The 21,824-nt window shown below is 50.8% G+C and overlaps 1 protein-coding gene across 1 annotated transcript in view; it reads right to left on the bottom strand.

Annotated features, from left to right (window-relative positions):
• Window positions 1–21,824, bottom strand: part of LOC120048021 (LIM and calponin homology domains-containing protein 1-like) — a 165,183-nt gene that overhangs the window by 55,304 nt on the left and 88,055 nt on the right. The window contains exons 4-6 of the mRNA XM_038993691.1: window positions 17,443–17,549; window positions 4,459–4,492; window positions 1,331–1,441 (exon numbers count right to left, since the gene is read on the bottom strand). Coding sequence (XP_038849619.1) covers window positions 1,331–1,441; window positions 4,459–4,492; window positions 17,443–17,549 — 252 coding nt within the window. The remainder of the gene's footprint in view (window positions 1–1,330; window positions 1,442–4,458; window positions 4,493–17,442; window positions 17,550–21,824) is intronic.

Here is a 21,824-nt window from a genome sequence, read left to right as displayed (position 1 = left end):
TGCACAGTGTAACCCTGTCTGTGGCTTCTCTAGTTTCCAGGGCTGAGGAAAGGCTTTTCCTTCCCGCCTGCCGGAGGAACCTCCTGGACCTGCCCTGTTTCTCTTTCCCCCTCCCCCTCCTGGCTGCCACCTACCACCTCTTTCTCTTCCTCAACTGCCCCTTCTCTTTTCCTCAAACCCTCCTGTCCCTCTCTCTCCCCAGCTCGATTCTCCCCTCTTTCTCCCCTTCCTCTACTCCTCTCTCCTGCTCCTGCTCTCTTTTACTCCCCCTCTCCTTCCCTCCCACTCTATCCCTTTCTCCACCCACCCCTATCCCCTCCTTCAACCCATTTTCCCCCCTTACCCTCCAATCTACTCCGCCTTTCTATTCCTCCGACCTATTCCCTGTGCCAGATCCTGAGTGAAGGAGGATGCTGGGGTCCTACTTGGCTGACCTCATGGTGGGTGGGGAGGTTGTGGGGTACAATGGCTGGCTTTGAGTGGCAACTCTAGGGGGGGGGAGGGGTCTTCATGATAGGGTTCATAGGACTGATCCGTCCAAAGCTGAAACCTCAGCTCAGACAACAGCAGTGGACCTGAAGCTAATGGGTGTGCAGGTTTTTGTTCCTGCCCAGCATTAATACACCTCCTGTATTGCGTGTGACAGGATTTCATAAACCTATTGAATTTATCTCTCACTTTAAGACACTATCATTACCTTTGGTTAAGTGGAGATGTGGCCCTGTTGTTCTGGACTATACAGACATCTGGGAAAGCATTCTAGGTTAAGTGGTCATTTCTCATTTATAGAGAATAATAGTGGGAGAACGGAATAAATGGAAGAGGAGCGACCTCACGCTCTGAACGGTCGCTACAGCTACGTCCCTATATGTCCCTGGGGGGCTGTAAAAAGCCATAGTCCAGGTGACGCACATTGGTTCTGGAAATCCAGTTGAAGGCCTGAGATCATCCCTGGACAAAGAGAGAGGTGGGAATGGGGGGGGGGGGGGGGGGAGAGAGCATTCTCTTCTAGGGATGACTCCATGATGAGGGGAAGGGAGGAGAAGAGATAAAGGATGGAGTGGTGAAACCATCAGTGCACCCCGAGGGGAGTTTGCGTCATAACAACCTTATGTTTGCCAAATAAAATATATGCTTTGGTTGGACAGTCACTTCTAGTCTAACGCTCCTAATAGTACAGCCACCTAACAACTGCAAAACTACTTTGAACTCTAAAAAGAAGTAAAATATACCACCCTTCCAGGAATTGAACCCCCAACCTTGTCATTGCTAGCACTAGGATACAACAAACGGAGCCATGTCAAAGCCTTAGATCCATCCCTGTACGCACCTTTCGCATCTGTGATAGCAGGCCTTCAAACTCCTTCAGGTCCAGTGTGGGCCCGTTGTAGGAGGTGCAGCTGTTGGCAGCCCGGCCCAGCCAGTATATGGTAATCAGAACCTGTGGAGGAATCATTACAACAGGAAGAGGATTTAGAGCCAGTATCAACAAGACAAGGTATTAACGTCACAGTCTGTAACTTTCAATTTAGTGGTAGTTCATTGCCAACTGACACACCCGCACAGTCAACCAACTTTTGGGCTAACTAATTCCCAGTGGTCTCATACTCCAAGCTTGTGCACAAGTTGTGTAATACATTATGCAAGACTGCTAGCACATGATACATTAGCTTATTTGAAAATTAGCAAAGTTGCTTGATAAATGCTTTACGGGCCCAATATTCCACTTTTCCCTCCAAAAACTGACCAAACCAACTGTTTGCTTATTGAGTAAACCTGGCAAAATGCCATTGCAAAATCAACCTATGTTGATATGGGAAAAGTTAACATACTGTAAGCCACAATTTATTTTTGACAGCTCCAAGGTATGCTTCACAACGCTAATACTGACCGACAGCAACACAAGCATTCTCAGCCACCTGAGAGCAATCAGAGAATTCCACATTTCACACAGTATGTCTATGTGATAGATGCCAGCTATGGCACACTGTACCCATTAGCTAGCAAAATTATATCATCTCTCAAAGAGGAACATTGGGCTAACCTATATAAAATAAAAATAATACTAACTCATACATGTGTTGCAGACACATTGAGGTACAGTACTGACATTAAATATTCCGGATACATTCTGGACATACCGTTTTGCCATGCGGTTTGTGCAGCGACCGTACCACACACAATTGATACTACACACAATTGCTCCACAGTTGTTCTTCCCCAAATGCATCAATTCAATGTACTATTCTCCCTTGAGTGTTTGTTTGATGTCAAGTCATACAAACTAAATCACCCTCCTTTCCACTTGTCTTCAATTTGTAAGGAGTATAAACAGTTTCATCAAAATGGCCACCAATAGGGTTCACTTCCTGATATATTTGGTCCACTCTTTTCCCTATCACTGTAATAGGCTAGCCAGGGGTTTCTGTACAAAAAAGACCTAGCCCTTGTCCTGGCCAATATGAACACACAGCTAGATTTCTCGCTTTCTTTACCATTGCCACATGGGTAAGGTTGCTTTACTATGCTAGCATAGCCCTGACAGGCTAATTTACTATGCCAACATCATCTACTATCTATCTCATGTTCCTACATGTAGCTAGGCCACTGTGTGGACACAGCACTCTTGCTACTGTGGCCATATGGAGATCACACAGGCTCTTTTATGTTGCAAGAACAAGCTGACTGATTGGCTGCTTTGTTTTATGATATCAAAGTCATCTAAGGATCTAGGGGTATTCCTTTGATAAAACAGATTAAAGGTTGTCTTGGGTGGTTTGTGTAATGTGTGGTATACAGTAATTGTAAGCACTCTTTTCAGATGTCAATCTAGGCTACAAAACAAAAAGTAAACATACTTCACCCACAATGCACATCCAGTGCACTGTATCTAGAAGGCAAAACAATTATATTCACATTCATCACAAGCACCCACACTACCAGTAAGCATGACAAATGTACAAAAAGTGAATTCATGTAGGTAGCCTGACTGGGATTCAAACTTGGATACTTGCAACTGTCAGTACAACACCTGTCTGTCAAACAGCAAGGGGCTGGAACCTCTTGACAAGGTCATTAGGTGCTGTTCTAAGGACAGAAAACTTTTGTGTCAATAAATAGCCTAGACAGGGTATAAATGTTCATATTACTCATGCTCTGTTTGTGGAATATACAGTAGGTTCTACAACTGTTGCAATGATAAATTAAACAGCATACCTAACCTAGCTACACATGTTGTAGCTACACCTTTGCAAACATCCTTGTGACAGCATTTCAAACTGAAAGTATACACCACAAACTAATCCTGCAACATCTTAAAAACCTGAGGCCATGCCCTCTGCACGTCTGTCTCCTCCTCACTTTACAGTGCCTGTCTTCTCTGATACATTTCACTGGACCAGTCACCTGACAAAATGTGTTCCTTCTGGACGGGACAATAACCTCTTTGTGTCACAAGTACACACCCACAAGTGTGTACACAGGCCTGATTGGTGTCACAGTTTTGCTCCAGCCCCAGCTAACACACCTGACTCCAATAATCACCTAATCATGATCTTCAGTTTAGAATGCAATTTGATTAAATCAGCTGTGTTTGCTAGGGATGGAGAAACCGTGTGCCACCAATCAGGCCCTCGGGGACTGGAGTTGCCCACCCCTGTAGCTTACATGAGCACATACACCTTCACAGCAGCAGTTCCATACCTACAGAACCAAAATGCCAAACAATATTTTCTCCAAAACATACCTACATCATAGGGAATAGATACCTTACGCTTGCATCAGTTTAACATTCCATGAGGCCAGCAGAATTCCATCCAGTCGAGCATGATAGTCCCTTTTCCTAGCCAAGTTTGAGCTGCGTGTACAAAACAGTACAAAATACTCCACCTGTCTATTTCTTTTAGTCTGATGGTGCTCTGAGTCTCAGCAAAAAAAAATATATTTGAATGCTGCTGCTGCAGTTTGCTACAATGAAAAGGCTACAATTGACAGCAGCACTAGGCTGGCTCCCTCTACAGCTGTTGGGAGTTTATGGGATGTTCTCATGCAGTGCAGACTGAGTCTAATGTAGCGTTTCAGTGTCCCTCTGCTAAAACAGCTCTGACAGCTGTGGGGCTAGAGCTGGAGGCAGCCTTAGCTGAGTATAGTCACATATGTTAGACAGAGTACGCTATAGCAAGCCAAGTCAGGTAGAGAGCTCACACTGCAGAGAATGACAAACGCACTACGCTAGCTCCTCTTAAAGCAGCAGAGACAGGAGACGGAGGGAGAAAGAGAGGGGTTAATGGGATGGACTGACTAAGGGAGAGGGATAGGATTGAGAGAGATATATTCAGAGATGGAGAAAAGAACGACAGAGAAAGACAAAACACAGCCAGAGACAGACAGACCAACCCATACATAAGAGGACATAACAGATTACCAGACTGACAAACAATATAGAGAGGTGTCACTTACATTCTTGAGTTTCCTACTGCAGTCGGCAACCCTGCTAGGAAGAGAGAGAGACGAGGAGGATCATAGGTTCCAGATTAGAGAGCTGTCAAATGAGCTGCACCTACTCCACACTAGTTATGGAATGACATACAAATGGAAAAACCCATCTGGACTGAGAGGGAGGGAGGAGGAAGAAAGTGAGAGTGGGAGAGAGAGAAGGAGGGAGAGAGAAAGCGAGAAGTAGAGAGAGAAAGAGAGAGTAGTTGCAAGAGAGAAAATATTAGAGAGAGTCTCCAGAGAGTCTCCAAACTCTCCAGCCTGACCCTGTTGCTGCAGCCTCAAGGTTGTTTGACCCTGTTGCTGCAGCCTCAAGGTTGTTTGATCCTGTTGCTGCAGCCTCAAGGTTGTTTGATCCCGTTGCTGCAGCCTCAAGGTTGTTTGATCCCGTTGCTGCAGCCTCAAGGTTGTTTGACCCCGTTGCTGCAGCCTCAAGGTTGTTTGATCCCGTTGCTGCAGCCTCAAGGTTGTTTGACCCCGTTGCTGCAGCCTCAAGGTTGTTTGACCCCGTTGCTGCAGCCTCAAGGTTGTTTGACCCCGTTGCTGCAGCCTCAAGGTTGTTTGATCCCGTTGCTGCAGCCTCAAGGTTGTTTGACCCCGTTGCTGCAGCCTCAAGGTTGTTTGACCCCGTTGCTGCAGCCTCAAGGTTGTTTGACCCCGTTGCTGCAGCCTCAAGGTTGTTTGACCCCGTTGCTGCAGCCTCAAGGTTGTTTGACCCCGTTGCTGCAGCCTCAAGGTTGTTTGACCCCGTTGCTGCAGCCTCAAGGTTGTTTGATCCCGTTGCTGCAGCCTCAAGGTTGTTTGATCCCGTTGCTGCAGCCTCAAGGTTGTTTGACCCCGTTGCTGCAGCCTCAAGGTTGTTTGACCCCGTTGCTGCAGCCTCAAGGTTGTTTGACCCCGTTGCTGCAGCCTCAAGGTTGTTTGACCCCGTTGCTGCAGCCTCAAGGTTGTTTGACCCCGTTGCTGCAGCCTCAAGGTTGTTTGACCCCGTTGCTGCAGCCTCAAGGTTGTTTGACCCCGTTGCTGCAGCCTCAAGGTTGTTTGACCCCGTTGCTGCAGCCTCAAGGTTGTTTGACCCCGTTGCTGCAGCCTCAAGGTTGTTTGACCCCGTTGCTGCAGCCTCAAGGTTGTTTGACCCCGTTGCTGCAGCCTCAAGGTTGTTTGACCCCGTTGCTGCAGCCTCAAGGTTGTTTGACCCCGTTGCTGCAGCCTCAAGGTTGTTTGACCCCGTTGCTGCAGCCTCAAGGTTGTTTGACCCCGTTGCTGCAGCCTCAAGGTTGTTTGACCCCGTTGCTGCAGCCTCAAGGTTGTTTGACCCCGTTGCTGCAGCCTCAAGGTTGTTTGATCCCGTTGCTGCAGCCTCAAGGTTGTTTGACCCCGTTGCTGCAGCCTCAAGGTTGTTTGACCCCGTTGCTGCAGCCTCAAGGTTGTTTGGATGCTTTTCTATGTTCAGGCAATAGCAGGGCAAGGACAAATTACTATTTAATTGTCTTTCTCTGACACACAAATGGACACACGCACAGAGACAAACAGACACATACACACTGGCAGGCATGTTTGCCTTTTATTCTCTCAATAACATATTTCTCATAAAACTAAATAAGCACTCAACCATGTGTCAGAATGGTGACATATTGAACTATATCTACAGGTCCCATGTCGGTCTGGTGTGTGCATGCGTTTGTGTGTGTGTGTGTGTGTGAGCACGTGTGATTCCATGTGTGTGTAGGTGAGCTGACCTAAGGCTACACTTGATACTTTACTCACACACTAGTCAGCAGAGGTCATAGGTCAGCCTAGTGGGCTTGTTCAGCTCCCACACAACATTCCATGTCATAATGACCTTTACAGGTGACCCAGGAGTTAAGAGTGTTACAGACCTACTCCCATATGAGTGGGATTATTATGGAATGGTCAATCAAATGACTCATGTCCAGATCGTTAGTAGGTGGAAGCTTATTCATTTACATGTCAATCTGCTTGTTCATACCTAATCCTTATTTTACCAGGTTGGCTGAGAACACTCTCTTTAACGACCTAGATTTGCAGAGAGTTGCAGGAGAAAGGAGAGGGTTTAAATTGGAAGCGGAGGATGATTTGGTAGCCAAGGCACCAGGGATAACACCCCATACTCTTGCGACAAGTGCCGTGGGATGTAAATTCACTAATCCTTCTAATACATGGATCAGTTCATGCTTGCCTGTTTTGAGGTTGAGGTGATTTGTAGATTTCTGTGCTGCAACTAACCCTGTCAGATCCAATGACTAATAGAAAGGCTCTATAGCAATTACAAGATATTTTGAAGATATTCTGTTTGTTCCCATTTCTGGCGGCTTTGATAAAGAGACATATAAAGGTGATTATTTTCACTTTGTACATGACCTCCCCTTGAGAGCACCACATTTGTTAGTTGGCAACAGGATACTAATACACTTCATGACCAAAAGTATGTGCTCGTCGAACATCTCATTCCAAAATCATGGGCATTAATATGGAGTTGGTCCTCCCTTTGCTGCTAGAACAGCCTTCACCTTTCTGGTAAGGCTTTCTACTAGATGTTGGAACATTGCTGCTGGGACTTGCTTCCATTCAGCATTAGTGAGGTCAAGCACTGATGTTAGGCGATTAGGACTGGCTAGTAGTCTGTGTTCCAATTCATCCCAAGGGTGTTTGATGGAGTTGAGGTCAGGGCTCTGTGCAGGCCAATCAAGTTCTTCCACACCGATCTCGACAAACCCTTTCTGTATGGACCTCGTCTAGAATGTCATTGTATGCTGTAGCGTTAAGATTTCCCTTCACTGGAATTAAGGGGCCTAGCACGAACCATGAAAAACAGCCACAGAACATTATTCCTTCGGGCAGGTAGCGTTCTCCTGGCATCCGCCAAGCCTAAGTTCGCCCGTCGGACTGCCAGATGGTAAAGCGGCGAGCTTTACACCACTCCAGCCGACGATTGGCATTACGCATGGTGATCTTAGGCTTGTGTGTGGCTGCTCGGCCATGGAAACCCATTTCATGAAGCTCGAGACAAACATTTATTTTGCTGACGTTGCTTCCACAGGCAGTTTGGAACTCGGCAGTGAGTGTTGTAACTGAGGACAGACGATTTTTACACGCTTCAGCACTCGGCAGTCCTGTTCTGTGAGCTTGTGTGACCTACCACTTTGTGGCTCAGCCGTTGTTGCTCCTAGACGTCTCCACTTCACAATAACAGCACTTACAGTTGACCGGGGTAGTTCTCTAGCAGGGCAGAAATTTTACAAACTGACTTGTTGGAAAGGCTGCCACGTTGAAAGTCACTGAGCTCTTAAGTTAGGTCATTCTACTGCCAATGTTTCTCTATGGAGATTGCATGGCTTTTGCTCAATTTTATACACCTGTCAGCAACGGGTGTGGCTGAAATAGCCAAATCCAATAAGGGGTATCCACATAATTTGTGTATATATAGCTAGTGTAGCTGATCCAGCAGAAAGGGGTAAGAGAGTATGAGAGAGAAATAGACAAAGACCAAATGAAAGTTTTAAAGAAAGAGCGAGAAATACAGTAGATAGGTGACACCAAAAGTCAGTTTCAGCGTCAGTTTCTCCACCTCCCTCTCCTTCAACAGAATGGCCCTGTGTCATTTCACCTTCCTCTCCTCCCTCTGTCCTTCCTCCTCTCCTCTAGCTTGACTAAATAAACAGACAGGTCTCTTTTCTCTACGCTACCTTGACTACTTACATAACCACATCTAAAGGCTGCCTGAGAAAGAAGGCAATTCAGATTCCACTAGGTATTAGATCACTGCCTGTGATATCAACTGTACTCTCTTCCCTCCCTCGCTCTCTTTTTCGCCTCTCTCACTTTCCCTCTCTCTCTCCCTCAATCTCTTGCTGTTACTCTCCCCCCCTCTCTCTCCCTCTCCTCTTTCACTCTCTCTTCCCCTGTCACTTATCTTGGAAATGGATCAGTTTCCATCAACAGATGGTACAGAGGACATATTTCATGCCTCAGCTCATTGTGTGTCTCTTTATACACCCCCACCCAAATCTGTTTTCTAGATATGAAGACACCTGTCATATCGTGAACACTAGGTAGTGTGGCAGGAGTAAAGGGTATGGCTGCACACTAAATCTAAGACAGTGACAAGGGCATATAAGTGGCAGTTTGACGTTTATCTGTTATTTTAATGCACACACAGCATGCACACACACTTCCCTTAGGCCACACCTGAACTCTTCAAGGCATCATATGTCATGATAGAACCAGTCGAGCCACCTCCAAGACATGTTAAGTTTGACATTGCTCCATCTCTCTTTCTCTCTCGTGCTCTCCCGTCTCTCTCCCCGTCCCTCTTTCTCTCCCCCCCCGTCTCCCTCTCCCCCGTCTCCCTCTCCGCCGTCTCCCTCTCCGCCGTCTCCCTCTCCGCCGTCTCCCTCTCCGCCGTCTCCCTCTCCGCCGTCTCCCTCTCTCCCCGTCTCCCCGTCTCTCTCTCCCCGTCTCCCTCTCCCCGTCTCCCTCTCCCCGTCTCTCTCTCCCCGTCTCCCTCTCCCCGTCTCCCTCTCCCCGTCTCTCTCTCCCCGTCTCCCTCTCTCTCTCTCTCCCCGTCTCCCTCTCTCCCTCTCTCCCTCTCTCCCTCTCGCCGTCTCCCTCTCGCCGTCTCCCTCTCGCCGTCTCCCTCTCGCCGTCTCCCTCTCGCCGTCTCCCTCTCTCTCCGTCTCCCCGTCTCTCTCTCCGTCTCCCCGTCTCTCTCTCCGTCTCCCCGTCTCTCTCTGTCTCCCCGTCTCTCTCTCCGTCTCCCCGTCTCTCTCCCCGTCTCCCTCTCCCCGTCTCTCTCTCCCCGTCTCTCTCTCCCCGTCTCTCTCTCCCCCTCTCCCTCTCCCCGTCTCCCTCTCCCCGTCTCCCTCTCTCTCTCTCCCCGTCTCCCTCTCTCTCTCTCCCCGTCTCCCTCTCTCTCTCTCCCCGTCTCCCTCTCTCTCTCCCCGTCTCCCTCTCTCTCTCTCCCCGTCTCCCTCTCTCTCTCTCCCCGTCTCCCTCTCTCCCTCTCCCTCTCCCCCTCTCTCTCTCCCCCTCTTTCTCTCCCCGTCTCCCTCTCTCCCTCTCCCCGTCTCCCTCTCTCCCTCTCCCCGTCTCCCTCTCTCTCCCCCGTCTCCCTCTCGTTCTCCCCCGTCTCCCTCTCTCCCTCTCCCCGTCTCCCTCTCCCCGTCTCCCTCTCCCCGTCTCCCTCTCTCCGTCTCCCTCTCTCCGTCTCCCTCTCCCTCTCTCCCCGTCTCCCCGTCTCCCTCTCTCCCCGTCTCCCTCTCTCTCTCCCCGTCTCCCTCTCTCTCTCTCCCCGTCTCCCTCTCTCTCTCTCCGTCCCCGTCTCCCTCTCTCTCTCTCCCCGTCTCCCTCTCTCCCTCTCCCCCTCTCCCTCTCTCTCTCTCCCCGTCTCCCTCTCTCTCTCTCCCCGTCTCCCTCTCTCCCTCTCCCTCTCCCCCTCTCTCTCTCCCCCTCTCTCTCTCCCCCTCTTTCTCTCCCCGTCTCCCTCTCTCCCTTCCCGTCTCCCTCCCCGTCTCCCTCTCTCTCCCCCGTCTCCCTCTCTCCCTCTCCCCGTCTCCCTCTCCCCGTCTCCCTCTCCCCGTCTCCCTCTCCCCGTCTCCCTCTCTCCGTCTCCCTCTCCCTCTCTCCCCGTCTCCCTCTCTCCCCGTCTCCCTCTCTCCCCGTCTCCCTCTCTCTCTCCCCGTCTCCCTCTCTCTCTCTCCCCGTCTCCCTCTCTCTCTCTCCCCGTCTCCCTCTCTCTCTCTCCCCGTCTCCCTCTCTCTCTCTCCCCGTCTCCCTCTCTCTCTCTCCCCGTCTCCCTCTCCCTCTCCCCCTCTCTCTCTCCCCCTCTCTCTCTCCCCGTCTCCCTCTCCCCCTCTCCCTCTCCCCCTCTCCCTCTCTCTCTCTCCCCCCTCTCTCTCTCCCCGTCTCCCTCTCTCCCTCTCCCCGTCTCCCTCTCCCCGTCTCCCTCTCTCCGTCTCCCTCTCCCTCTCTCCCCGTCTCCCTCTCTCCCCGTCTCCCTCTCTCTCTCTCCCCGTCTCCCTCTCCCTCTCTCCCCGTCTCCCTCTCCCTCTCTCCCCGTCTCCCTCTCCCTCTCTCCCCGTCTCCCTCTCCCTCTCTCCCCGTCTCCCTCTCTCCCCGTCTCCCTCTCTCCCCGTCTCCCTCTCTCCCTCTCTTCCCGTGTCTCCCTCTCTCTCTCCCCGTGTCTCCCTCTCTCTCTCTCCCCGTCTCCCTCTCTCTCTCTCCCCGTCTCCCTCTCCCCGTCTCCCTCTCTCTCTCTCCCCGTCTCCCTCTCTCTCTCTCCCCGTCTCCCTCTCTCTCCCCGTCTCCCCCTCTCTCTCCCCCCGTCTCCCCCTCTCTCTCCCCCCGTCTCCCCCTCTCTCCCCCCGTCTCCCCCTCTCTCTCTCCCCGTCTCCCTCTCGCTCTCTCCCCGTCTCTCTCTCGCTCGCTCTCTCTCGCTCGCTCTCTCCCCGTCTCTCGCTCGCTCTCTCCCCGTCTCTCTCTCGCTCTCTCCCCGTCTCTCTCTCGCTCTCTCCCCGTCTCTCTCTCGCTCTCTCCCCGTCTCTCTCTCGCTCTCTCCCCGTCTCTCTCTCGCTCTCTCCCCGTCTCTCTCTCGCTCTCTCCCCGTCTCTCTCTCGCTCTCTCCCCGTCTCCCTCTCTCGCTCTCTCCCCGTCTCCCTCTCTCGCTCCCCCTCTCTCTCTCCCCGTCTCCCCCTCGCTCTCTCCCCGTCTCCCTCTCGCTCTCTCCCCGTCTCCCTCTCGCTCTCTCCCCGTCTCCCTCTCGCTCTCTCCCCGTCTCTCTCTCGCTCTCTCCCCGTCTCTCTCTCGCTCTCTCCCCGTCTCTCTCTCCTCGTCTCGCTCTCTCCCCGTCTCGCTCTCTCCCCGTCTCGCTCTCTCCCCGTCTCTCTCTCTCCCCGTCTCTCTCTCTCTCCCCGTCTCTCTCTCTCTCCCCGTCTCTCTCTCTCTCCCCGTCTCTCTCTCTCTCCCCGTCTCTCTCTCTCTCCCCGTCTCTCTCTCTCTCCCCGTCTCTCTCTCTCCCCGTCTCTCTCTCTCCCCGTCTCTCTCTCTCCCCGTCTCTCTCTCTCCCCGTCTCTCTCTCTCCCCGTCTCTCTCTCTCCCCGTCTCTCTCTCTCCCCGTCTCGCTCTCTCCCCGTCTCGCTCTCTCCCCGTCTCGCTCTCTCCCCGTCTCTCTCTCGCTCTCTCCCCGTCTCTCTCTCGCTCTCTCCCCGTCTCTCTCTCGCTCTCTCCCCGTCTCTCTCTCGCTCTCTCCCCGTCTCTCTCTCGCTCTCTCCCCGTCTCTCTCTCGCTCTCTCCCCGTCTCTCTCTCGCTCTCTCCCCGTCTCTCTCTCGCTCTCTCCCCGTCTCTCTCTCCGTCTCTCTCTCGCTCTCTCCCCGTCTCTCTCCCCGTCGCTCTCTCGCTCTCTCCCCGTCGCTCTCTCGCTCTCTCCCCGTCTCTCTCTCCGTCTCTCTCTCGCTCTCTCCCCGTCTCTCTCTCCCTCTCTCCCCGTCTCCCTCTCCCTCTCTCCCCGTCTCCCTCTCTCCCCGTCTCCCTCTCTCCCCGTCTCCCTCTCTCCCCGTGTCTCCCTCTCTCCCCGTGTCTCCCTCTCTCCCCGTGTCTCCCTCTCTCTCTCTCCCCGTGTCTCCCTCTCTCTCTCTCCCCGTCTCCCTCTCCCCGTCTCCCTCTCTCTCTCTCCCCGTCTCCCTCTCTCTCTCCCCGTCTCCCTCTCCCTCTCTCCCTCTCTCTCTCTCCCCGTCTCCCCCTCTCTCTCCCCGTCTCCCCCTCTCTCCCCCCCGTCTCCCCCTCTCTCTCTCCCCGTCTCCCCCTCTCTCTCTCCCCGTCTCCCTCTCTCTCTCTCCCCGTCTCCCTCTCGCTCTCTCCCCGTCTCTCTCTCGCTCTCTCCCCGTCTCTCTCTCGCTCTCTCTCCCCGTCTCTCTCTCGCTCTCTCTCTCTCGCTCTCTCCCCGTCTCTCTCTCGCTCTCTCCCCGTCTCTCTCTCGCTCTCTCCCCGTCTCTCTCTCGCTCTCTCCCCGTCTCTCTCTCGCTCTCTCCCCGTCTCTCTCTCGCTCTCTCCCCGTCTCTCTCTCGCTCTCTCCCCGTCTCCCTCTCTCGCTCTCCCCGTCTCCCTCTCTCTCCCCGTCTCCCTCTCTCGCTCTCCCCGTCTCCCTCTCTCTCTCTCTCTCTCCCCGTCTCCCCCGCTCTCTCTCCCCGTCTCCCTCGCTCTCTCTCCCCCTCTCCCCCTCGCTCTCTCTCCCCGTCTCCCCCTCGCTCTCTCTCCCCGTCTCCCCCTCGCTCTCTCCCCGTCTCCCCCTCGCTCTCTCCCCGTCTCCCTCTCGCTCTCTCCCCGTCTCTCTCTCGCTCTCTCCCCGTCTCTCTCTCGCTCTCTCCCCGTCTCTCTCTCGCTCTCTCCCCGTCTCTCTCTCGCTCTCTCCCCGTCTCTCTCTCGCTCTCTCCCCGTCTCTCTCTCGCTCTCTCCCCGTCTCTCTCTCGCTCTCTCCCCGTCTCTCTCTCGCTCTCTCCCCGTCTCTCTCTCGCTCTCTCCCCGTCTCTCTCTCGCTCTCTCCCCGTCTCTCTCTCGCTCTCTCCCCGTCTCTCTCGCTCTCTCCCCGTCTCTCTCTCGCTCTCTCCCCGTCTCTCTCTCGCTCTCTCCCCGTCTCTCTCTCTCCCCGTCTCTCTCTCGCTCTCTCCCCGTCTCTCTCTCTCCCCGTCTCTCTCTCGCTCTCTCCCCGTCTCGCTCTCTCCCCGTCTCTCTCTCGCTCTCTCCCCGTCTCTCTCTCGCTCTCTCCCCGTCTCTCTCTCGCTCTCTCTCGCTCTCTCCCCGTCTCTCTCTCTCCCCGTCTCTCTCTCGCCCCGTCTCTCTCTCGCTCTCTCCCCGTCTCTCTCTCGCTCTCTCCCCGTCTCTCTCTCGCTCTCTCCCCGTCTCTCTCTCGCTCTCTCCCCGTCTCTCTCTCGCTCTCTCCCCGTCTCTCTCTCGCTCTCTCCCCGTCTCTCTCTCGCTCTCTCCCCGTCTCTCTCTCTCCCCGTCTCTCTCTCGCTCTCTCCCCGTCTCTCTCTCTCCCCGTCTCTCTCTCGCTCTCTCCCCGTCTCTCTCTCGCTCTCTCCCCGTCTCTCTCTCGCTCTCTCTCGCTCTCTCCCCGTCTCTCTCTCGCCCCGTCTCTCTCTCGCTCTCTCCCCGTCTCTCTCTCGCTCTCTCCCCGTCTCTCTCTCGCTCTCTCCCCGTCTCTCTCTCGCTCTCTCCCCGTCTCTCTCTCGCTCTCTCCCCGTCTCTCTCTCGCTCTCTCCCCGTCTCTCTCTCGCTCTCTCCCCGTCTCTCTCTCGCTCTCTCCCCGTCTCTCTCTCGCTCTCTCCCCGTCTCTCTCTCTCGCTCTCTCCCCGTCTCTCTCTCTCCCCGTCTCTCTCTCGCTCTCTCCCCGTCTCTCTCTCGCTCTCTCCCCGTCTCTCTCTCGCCCCGTCTCTCTCTCGCTCTCTCCCCGTCTCTCTCTCGCCCCGTCTCTCTCTCGCTCCGTCTCTCTCTCGCTCTCTCCCCGTCTCTCTCTCGCTCTCTCCCCGTCTCTCTCTCGCTCTCTCCCCGTCTCTCTCTCGCTCTCTCCCCGTCTCTCTCTCGCTCTCTCCCCGTCTCTCTCTCGCTCTCTCCCCGTCTCTCTCTCGCTCTCTCCCCGTCTCTCTCTCGCTCTCTCCCCGTCTCTCTCTCGCTCTCTCCCCGTCTCTCTCTCGCTCTCTCCCCGTCTCTCTCTCGCTCTCTCCCCGTCTCTCTCTCGCTCTCTCTCTCTCGCTCTCTCCCCGTCTCTCTCTCTCGCTCTCTCCCCGTCTCTCTCTCGCTCTCTCCCCGTCTCTCTCTCGCTCTCTCCCCGTCTCTCTCTCGCTCTCTCCCCGTCTCTCTCTCGCTCTCTCCCCGTCTCTCTCTCGCTCTCTCCCCGTCTCTCTCTCGCCTCTCTCTCTCGCTCTCTCCCCGTCTCTCTCTCTCGCTCTCTCCCCGTCTCCCCCTCTCTCGCTCTCTCCCCGTCTCCCCCTCTCTCTCTCCCCGTCTCCCTCTCTCTCTCTCCCCGTCTCCCCCTCGCTCTCTCCCCGTCTCTCTCTCCCCGTCGCTCTCTCCCCGTCGCTCTCTCCCCGTCTCTCCCTCGCTCTCTCCCTCGCTCTCTCCCCGTCTCCCCCTCGCTCTCTCCCCGTCTCCCCCTCGCTCTCTCCCCGTCGCTCTCTCCCCGTCGCTCTCTCCCCGTCGCTCTCTCCCCGTCGCTCTCTCCCCGTCGCTCTCTCCCCCGCTCTCTCCCTCGCTCTCTCCCCGTCTCTCCCCGTCTCTCCCCGTCTCTCCCTCGCTCTCTCCCCGTCTCTCCCTCGCTCTCTCCCCGTCTCTCCCTCGCTCTCTCCCAGTCTCTCCCTCGCTCTCTCCCAGTCTCTCCCTCGCTCTCTCCCAGTCTCTCCCTCGCTCTCTCCCAGTCTCTCCCTCGCTCTCTCCCTCTCTCTCCCTCGCTCTCTCCCTCTCTCCCAGTCTCTCCCTCGCTCTCTCCCAGTCTCTCCCTCGCTCTCTCCCAGTCTCTCCCTCGCTCTCTCCCAGTCTCTCCCTCGCTCTCTCCCAGTCTCTCCCTCGCTCTCTCCCAGTCTCTCCCTCGCTCTCTCCCAGTCTCTCCCTCGCTCTCTCCCAGTCTCTCCCTCGCTCTCTCCCAGTCTCTCCCTCGCTCTCTCCCAGTCTCTCCCTCGCTCTCTCCCAGTCTCTCCCTCGCTCTCTCCCAGTCTCTCCCTCGCTCTCTCCCAGTCTCTCCCTCGCTCTCTCCCAGTCTCTCCCTCGCTCTCTCCCAGTCTCTCCCTCGCTCTCTCCCTCTCTCCCTCGCTCTCTCCCTCTCTCCCAGTCTCTCTCGCTCTCTCCCAGTCTCTCTCGCTCTCTCCCAGTCTCTCTCGCTCTCTCCCAGTCTCTCTCGCTCTCTCTCTCTCTCTCTCTACTAACAGAGTAGTTCTGGCACCAGGACAGTTGGGGGGAAACACCCAGTCACCAAGCAACAGCTACAACATCACAATCTCTGGATATAGCATACTGTAATATTTTGTCAATGACCAGTTGTACCTAACAGATACTGCTTTGTTATGTTGCATATAGGAGAGTCACACTTCCACTGAACTGTCTTCCCAAGAGTTACTAATTACTGTACTGTTGACATAGCAGACACACAGTGATGAAGAAAGACAAGCAAATGGATGGAAATAGATCAAACACATGGATGAAAATACAAAGACAGACAGAGAGAGAGATAGGGAGATAGATACAGTTGAAGTTGGAAGGTTGGAGGTTGGAGTCTTTAAAACTAGTTTTTCAACCACTCCTCAAATGTCTTGTTAACAAACTATAGTTTTGGCAAGTCGGTTAGGACATCATTTTTCCAACAATTGTTTACAGACAGATGATTTAACTTATAATTCACTGTATCACAATTCCAGTGTGTCAAAAGTTTACATACACTAAGTTGACTGTGTCTTTAAACAGCTTGGAAAATTCCAGAACATTATGTCTTGGCTTTAGAAGCTTCTGATAGCTTAATTGACATAATTTGAGTCAATTGGAGGTGTACCTGTGGATGTATTTCAAGGCCTACCTTCAAACTCAGTGCCTCTTTGCTTGACATCATGGGAAAATCTAAAGAAATCAGCCAAGACCTCAGATTTTTTTTTCTCCCATCCTTGGGAGCAATTTCCAAATGCCTGAAGGTACCACGTTCATCTGTACAAACAATATTACGCATGTATAAACATCACGGGACCACGCAGCCATCATACCGCTCGGGAAGGAGACGCGTTCTGTCTCCTCGAGATGAACGTACTTTGTTGCGAAAAGTGCAAATCAATCCCAAAAAAACAGCAAAGGACCTTGTGAAGATGCTGGAGGAAACCGGTAAAAAAGTATCTATATCCACAGTAAAACGAGTCCTATATCGACATAACCTGAAAGGCCGCTCAGTAAGGAAGAAGCCACTGCTCCAAAACCGCCATAAAGCCAGATAACGGGTTGCAACTACACATGGGGACAAAGATCGTACTTTTTGGAGAAATGTCGTCTGGTCTGATGAAACAAAAATAGAACTGTTTGGCCATAATGATCATCGTTGTGTTTGGAGGAAAAAGGGGGATGCTTGCAAGCCGAAGAACACCATCCCAACCGTGAAGCACGGGGGTGGCAGAATCATGTTGTGGGGGTGCTTTGCTGCAGGAGGGACTGGTGCACTTCACAAAATAGATGGCATCATGAGGGAGGAAAATGATGTGCATATATTGAGGCAACATCTCAAGATGTCAGTCAGGAAATTAAAGCTTGGGTCGCAAATGGGTCTTCCAAATGGACAATGACCCCAAGCATACTTCCAAAGTTGTGTCAAAATGGCTTAAGAACAACAAATATTGGAGTGGCCATCACAAAGCCCTGATCTCAATCCTATAGAAAATTTGTGGGCAGAACTCAAAAAGCATGTGCGAGCAAAGAGGCCTCCAAACTCTGGAATGGGCCAAAATGCTCTCAACTTACTGTGGGAAGCTTGTGGAAGGCTACCTGAAACGTTTGATCCAAGTTAAATAATTTAAAGGCAATGCTACCAAATACTAATTGAGTGTATGTAAACTTCTGACCCACTGGGAATGTGATGAAAGAAATAAAAGCTGAAATAAATCATTCTCTCTACTATTATTCTGACATTTCACATACTTAAAATAAAGTGGTGATCCTAACTGACCTAAGACAGGGAATTCTTACTAGGATTAAATTTCAGGAATTGTGAAAAACTGAGTTTAAATGGATTTGGCTAAGGTGTATGTAAACTTCTGACTTCAACTGTACAGACAGACAGACATTCAGGCTGAAAGACAGACAGAACAACTGTTCAACCACCCTACTGACCACCTACTGGACAGTGAGCCAACCAGCCAGTCAACCAGCCAGCCAGACAGACAGGGAAGCAGGTGTGTGTGATGTCTTACTTGGCGTTGGGGCGTGTGGAGATGTCCTGCAGGTCCCCAGTGTCAAACAGCTGAGAGCCCTTCAGTCCCAGCTCCTCACAGCCACGCAGGAACACACTCAGGTTGTCCTGAAGGGAGAGAGAAGACACTATTAGTTAGAGAGGACTCAATATTACTTAGAGAGGACACACTCACGTCAGAAGCCATAAAGTGCTTTGAAAGACTGGTCATGGCTCACATCACCACCATTATGCCAGAAACCCTAGAACCACTCCAATTCGCATACCGCCCCAACAGATCCACAGATGACACAATCTCTATCGCACTCCACACTGCCCTTTCCCACCGAGACAAAAGGAACACCTATGTGAGAATGCTGATCATTGACTACAGCTCAGCGTTTAACACCATAGTGCCCACAAAGCTCATCCCTAAGCTAAGGACCCTGGGACTAAACACCTCGCTCTGCACCTGGATACTGGACTTCCTGACGGGCCTCCCCCAGGTAGTAAGGGTAGGCAACAACATATCTGCCACACTGATCCTCAACACTGGGGCCCCTCAGGGGTGCGTGCTTAGTCCTCTCCTGTACTCCCTGTTCACCCACGACTGCGTGGCCAAGCACGACCAACACCATCATTAAGTTTGCTGATGAGATAACAGTGGTAGGTCTGATCACCGACAACGATGAGACAGCCTTTAGGGAGGTCAGAGACCTGGCAGTGTGGTGCCAGGACAACAACCTCTCTCTCAATGTGAGAAAGACAAAGGAGATGATCATGGACTACAGGAAAAGGAGGGCCGAACAGGCCCCCATTAACATCGACAGGACTGAAGTGGAGTGGGTCGAGAGTTTCAAGTTCCAAGATTTGGCATGGGTCCCCAGATCCTCAAAAAGTTCTACAGCTCCACCATCGAGATCATCATGACCGGTTGTATTACCGTTATCAGCTCTCTCTCGATTCAATTCAATTTAAGGAATTTATTGGCATGGGAAACATATGTTAACATTGCCAAAGCAAGTGAAGTAGATAATAAACAAATGCGAAATAAACAATAAAATTAACAGTAAACATTACATCCACAAAAGTTCCAAAATAATAAAGAAATGTCAAATGTCATATTATGTGCAAATAGTTCAAGTACAAAAGGGAAAATAAATAAACATAAATATGGGTTGTATTTACAATGGTGTTTGTTCTTCACTGGTTGCCCTTTTCTTGTGGCAACAGGTCATTCACGTTGGGTGAATTTTGGCCGAATCCTCCTGACAGAGCTGGTGTAACTGAGTCAGGTTTGTAGGCCTCCTTGCTCGCACATGCTTTTTTAGTTCTGCCCACAAATTTTCTATAGGATTGAGGTCAGGGCTTTGTGATGGCAACTTCAATACCTTGACTTTGTTGTCCTTAAGCCATTTTGCCACAACTTTGGAAGTATACTTGGGGTCATTGTCCATTGGAAGACCCATTTGCGACCAAGCTTTAACTTCCTGACTGATGTCTTGAGATGTTGCTTCAATATATGCACATAATTTTCCTCCCTCATGATGCCATCTGTTTTGTGAAGTGCACCAGTCCCTCCTGCACCAAAGCATCCCCACAACATGATGCTACCACCCCCGTGCTTCAAGGTTGGGACGGTTTTCTTCAGCTTGCAAGCCTCCCCCTTTTTCCTTCAAACACAATGATGGTCATTATGGCCAAACAGTTCAATTTTTGTTTCATCAGACCAGACGACATGCAGGTGTAGTACTGCTGGTAGTAGCAGTACTACCAGTAGAGCTGGTATGTGTCTCTATGGACGCGGGCCTTACTTTTTTGGGCCATTTATCAATTTTCAAGCAAAAGCAATGAGCAGCAGCTATGTTTGTCTACATACGGACTGTTAGTGAAATTCCCGCGAAAGAGTAACGGTTAATATGATTGGATGTTAATTATTTGACTCGGCTACCTGTATTTTACATTGTGTTGTTATTTCGCTGAACACTAGATGGTTTAATTTTATTTTTGACAGTGAAACGAGGCTACTCAGGCATGAAAAAAACCTCACCCAAATGTATAGCCCCATTCTAAAACATAAATTTACTGTTTGAAAATGTGAAGAAATGTTTTTATATTTTTAAAAAATCACATTTTTATTTGGCGTACCCCCGACGGCATTGTGCGTACGCGTACCCCAGTTTGGGAATACCTGCTCACGGGCAACAGTGTCTAAATGGAATTTGTGTTCCTGGTAACTGGACCTTTTTTGGAACACCATTATTTTATTCTTACTGAGGTTTACTGTCAGGGCCCAGGTCTGACAGAATCTGCGCAGAAGATCTAGGTGCTTCTGTAGGCCCTCCTTGGTTGGGGACAGAAGCACCAGATCATCAGCAAACAGTAGACATTTAACTTCAGATTCTAGTAGGGTGAGGCCGGGTACTGCAGACTGTTCTAGTGCCCTAGCCAATTCGTTGATATATATGTTGAGGGCTTAAGCTGCATCCCTGTCTCACCCCACGACCCTGTGGGATTGAAATATGTGTGTTTTTTGCCAATTTTAACTTCACACTTGTTTGTGTATATTTGTCATATGTTTTTCCCGCAACACCACTTTCCATCAATTTGTATAGCAAACCCTCATGCCAAATTGAGTCAAAAGCTTGGTTTGTATAAAAATGAATGAATACGTGGTCTGTCATACGATAATTTGGTGAAAAGCCAATTTGACATTTGCTCAGTACATTGTTTTCACTGAGAAAATGTACGAGTCTGCTGTTAATGATAATACAAAGGATTTTCCCAAGGGTTCTGTTGACGCATAACCCACGGTAGTTATTGGGGTCAAATTTGTCTCCACTTTGTGGATTGGGTGATCAGTCCTTGGTTCCAGATATTGGGTAATATACAAGAGCTAAGGATGATGTTAAAGAGTTTTAGTATAGCCAATTGGAATTTGTGGTCTGTATATTTGATCATTTCATTGAGGACACCATCAACACCATAGGCCTTTTGGGTTGGAGGGTTTGTCTTTTGTCCGTTAGTTAATTCAATGTAATTGGAGATTCCAGTGGGTTCTTGTAGTCTTTAATAGTTGATTCTAAGATTTGTATATGTTTTTGATGTTTGTTCTTTGTCATAGGGCCAAAAAGATTGGAGAGGTGGTTTACCCATACATCTCCATTTTTGGATAGATAACTCTTTGTGTTGTTGTTTGTTTAGTGTTTTCCAATTTTCACAGAAGTGGTTAGAGTCTATGGATTCTTCATTTACATTGAGCTGATTTCTGACCTGCTGTTCCTTCTTTATCCGTAGTGTATTTCTGTATTGTTTCAGTGATTCACCATAGTGAAGGCGTAGGCTCAGGCTTTCTGGGTCTCCATGTTTTTGGTTGGATAGATTTCTCAATTACCTTCTTAGGTTTTTGCATTCTTCATCAAACCATGTCATTGTTGTTCATTTTCTTTGGTTTTCTGTTTGACATTTTTAGATTTGATTAGGGAAGCTGAGAGGTCAAATACACTGTCTAAGTTTTCTACTGCCAAGTTTATACTTTCACTATTACAGTGAAACATTTTGTCCAGGAAGTTGTCTTAACTTCTTATGGCTGCAGGGGCAGTATTGAGTAGCTTGGATGAAAGGTGCACAGAGGTGCCCAGAGTAAACGGCCTGCTCCTCAGTCATAGTTGCTAATATTTGCATAGTATTATTAGTATTGGATAGAAAACACTCTAAAGTTTCTAAAACTGTTTGAATTATGTCTGTGAGTATAACAGAACTCATATGGCAGGCAAAAATCTGAGAAGTTCCACTTCCTGTTTGGATTTTTTCTGAGGTGGCAGATTTTCAACCAAGCTCTCATTGAAATTACAGCGAGATATTGATGAGTTTTCACTTCCTACGGCTTCCACTAGATGTCAACAGTCAATAGAACTTTGTCTGATGACTCTAATGTGAAGGGGGGCCGAAGGAGACAGGAATTAGTCACCACTGCCACGAGCTGACCATGCTTTGACCACGCGCGTTCACCTGGCAGCTCCGTTCCATCGCTCAACTGAAGTCAATCTAATTCTCCGGTTGGAACGTTATTCAAGATGTATGTTAACAACATTCTAAAGATTGATTCAGTACATCGTTTGACATGTTTCTACTGACTGTTATGGAACTTTTGGACATTTCGTCACATTATAGCTTTGTGACTTTGTGACTTTGGAATTGTTAACCAAACGCGCTAACCAAAGTAGCTAATTGGACATAAATAACGGACATTATCGAACAAATCAAGCATTTATTGTGGACCTGGGATTCCTAGGACTGCATTCTGATGAAGTTCATCTAAGGTAAGGAAACATTTATCATGTATTTTCTGGTTTCTGTTGACTCCAACATGGCGGCTAATTTGGCTATTGTTCTGAGCGCCGT

This window comes from Salvelinus namaycush, chromosome 5, assembly GCF_016432855.1.
Source record: "Salvelinus namaycush isolate Seneca chromosome 5, SaNama_1.0, whole genome shotgun sequence".
Lineage (NCBI taxonomy): Eukaryota > Metazoa > Chordata > Actinopteri > Salmoniformes > Salmonidae > Salvelinus > Salvelinus namaycush.
This window is presented reverse-complemented; position numbering and strand designations above follow the sequence as displayed.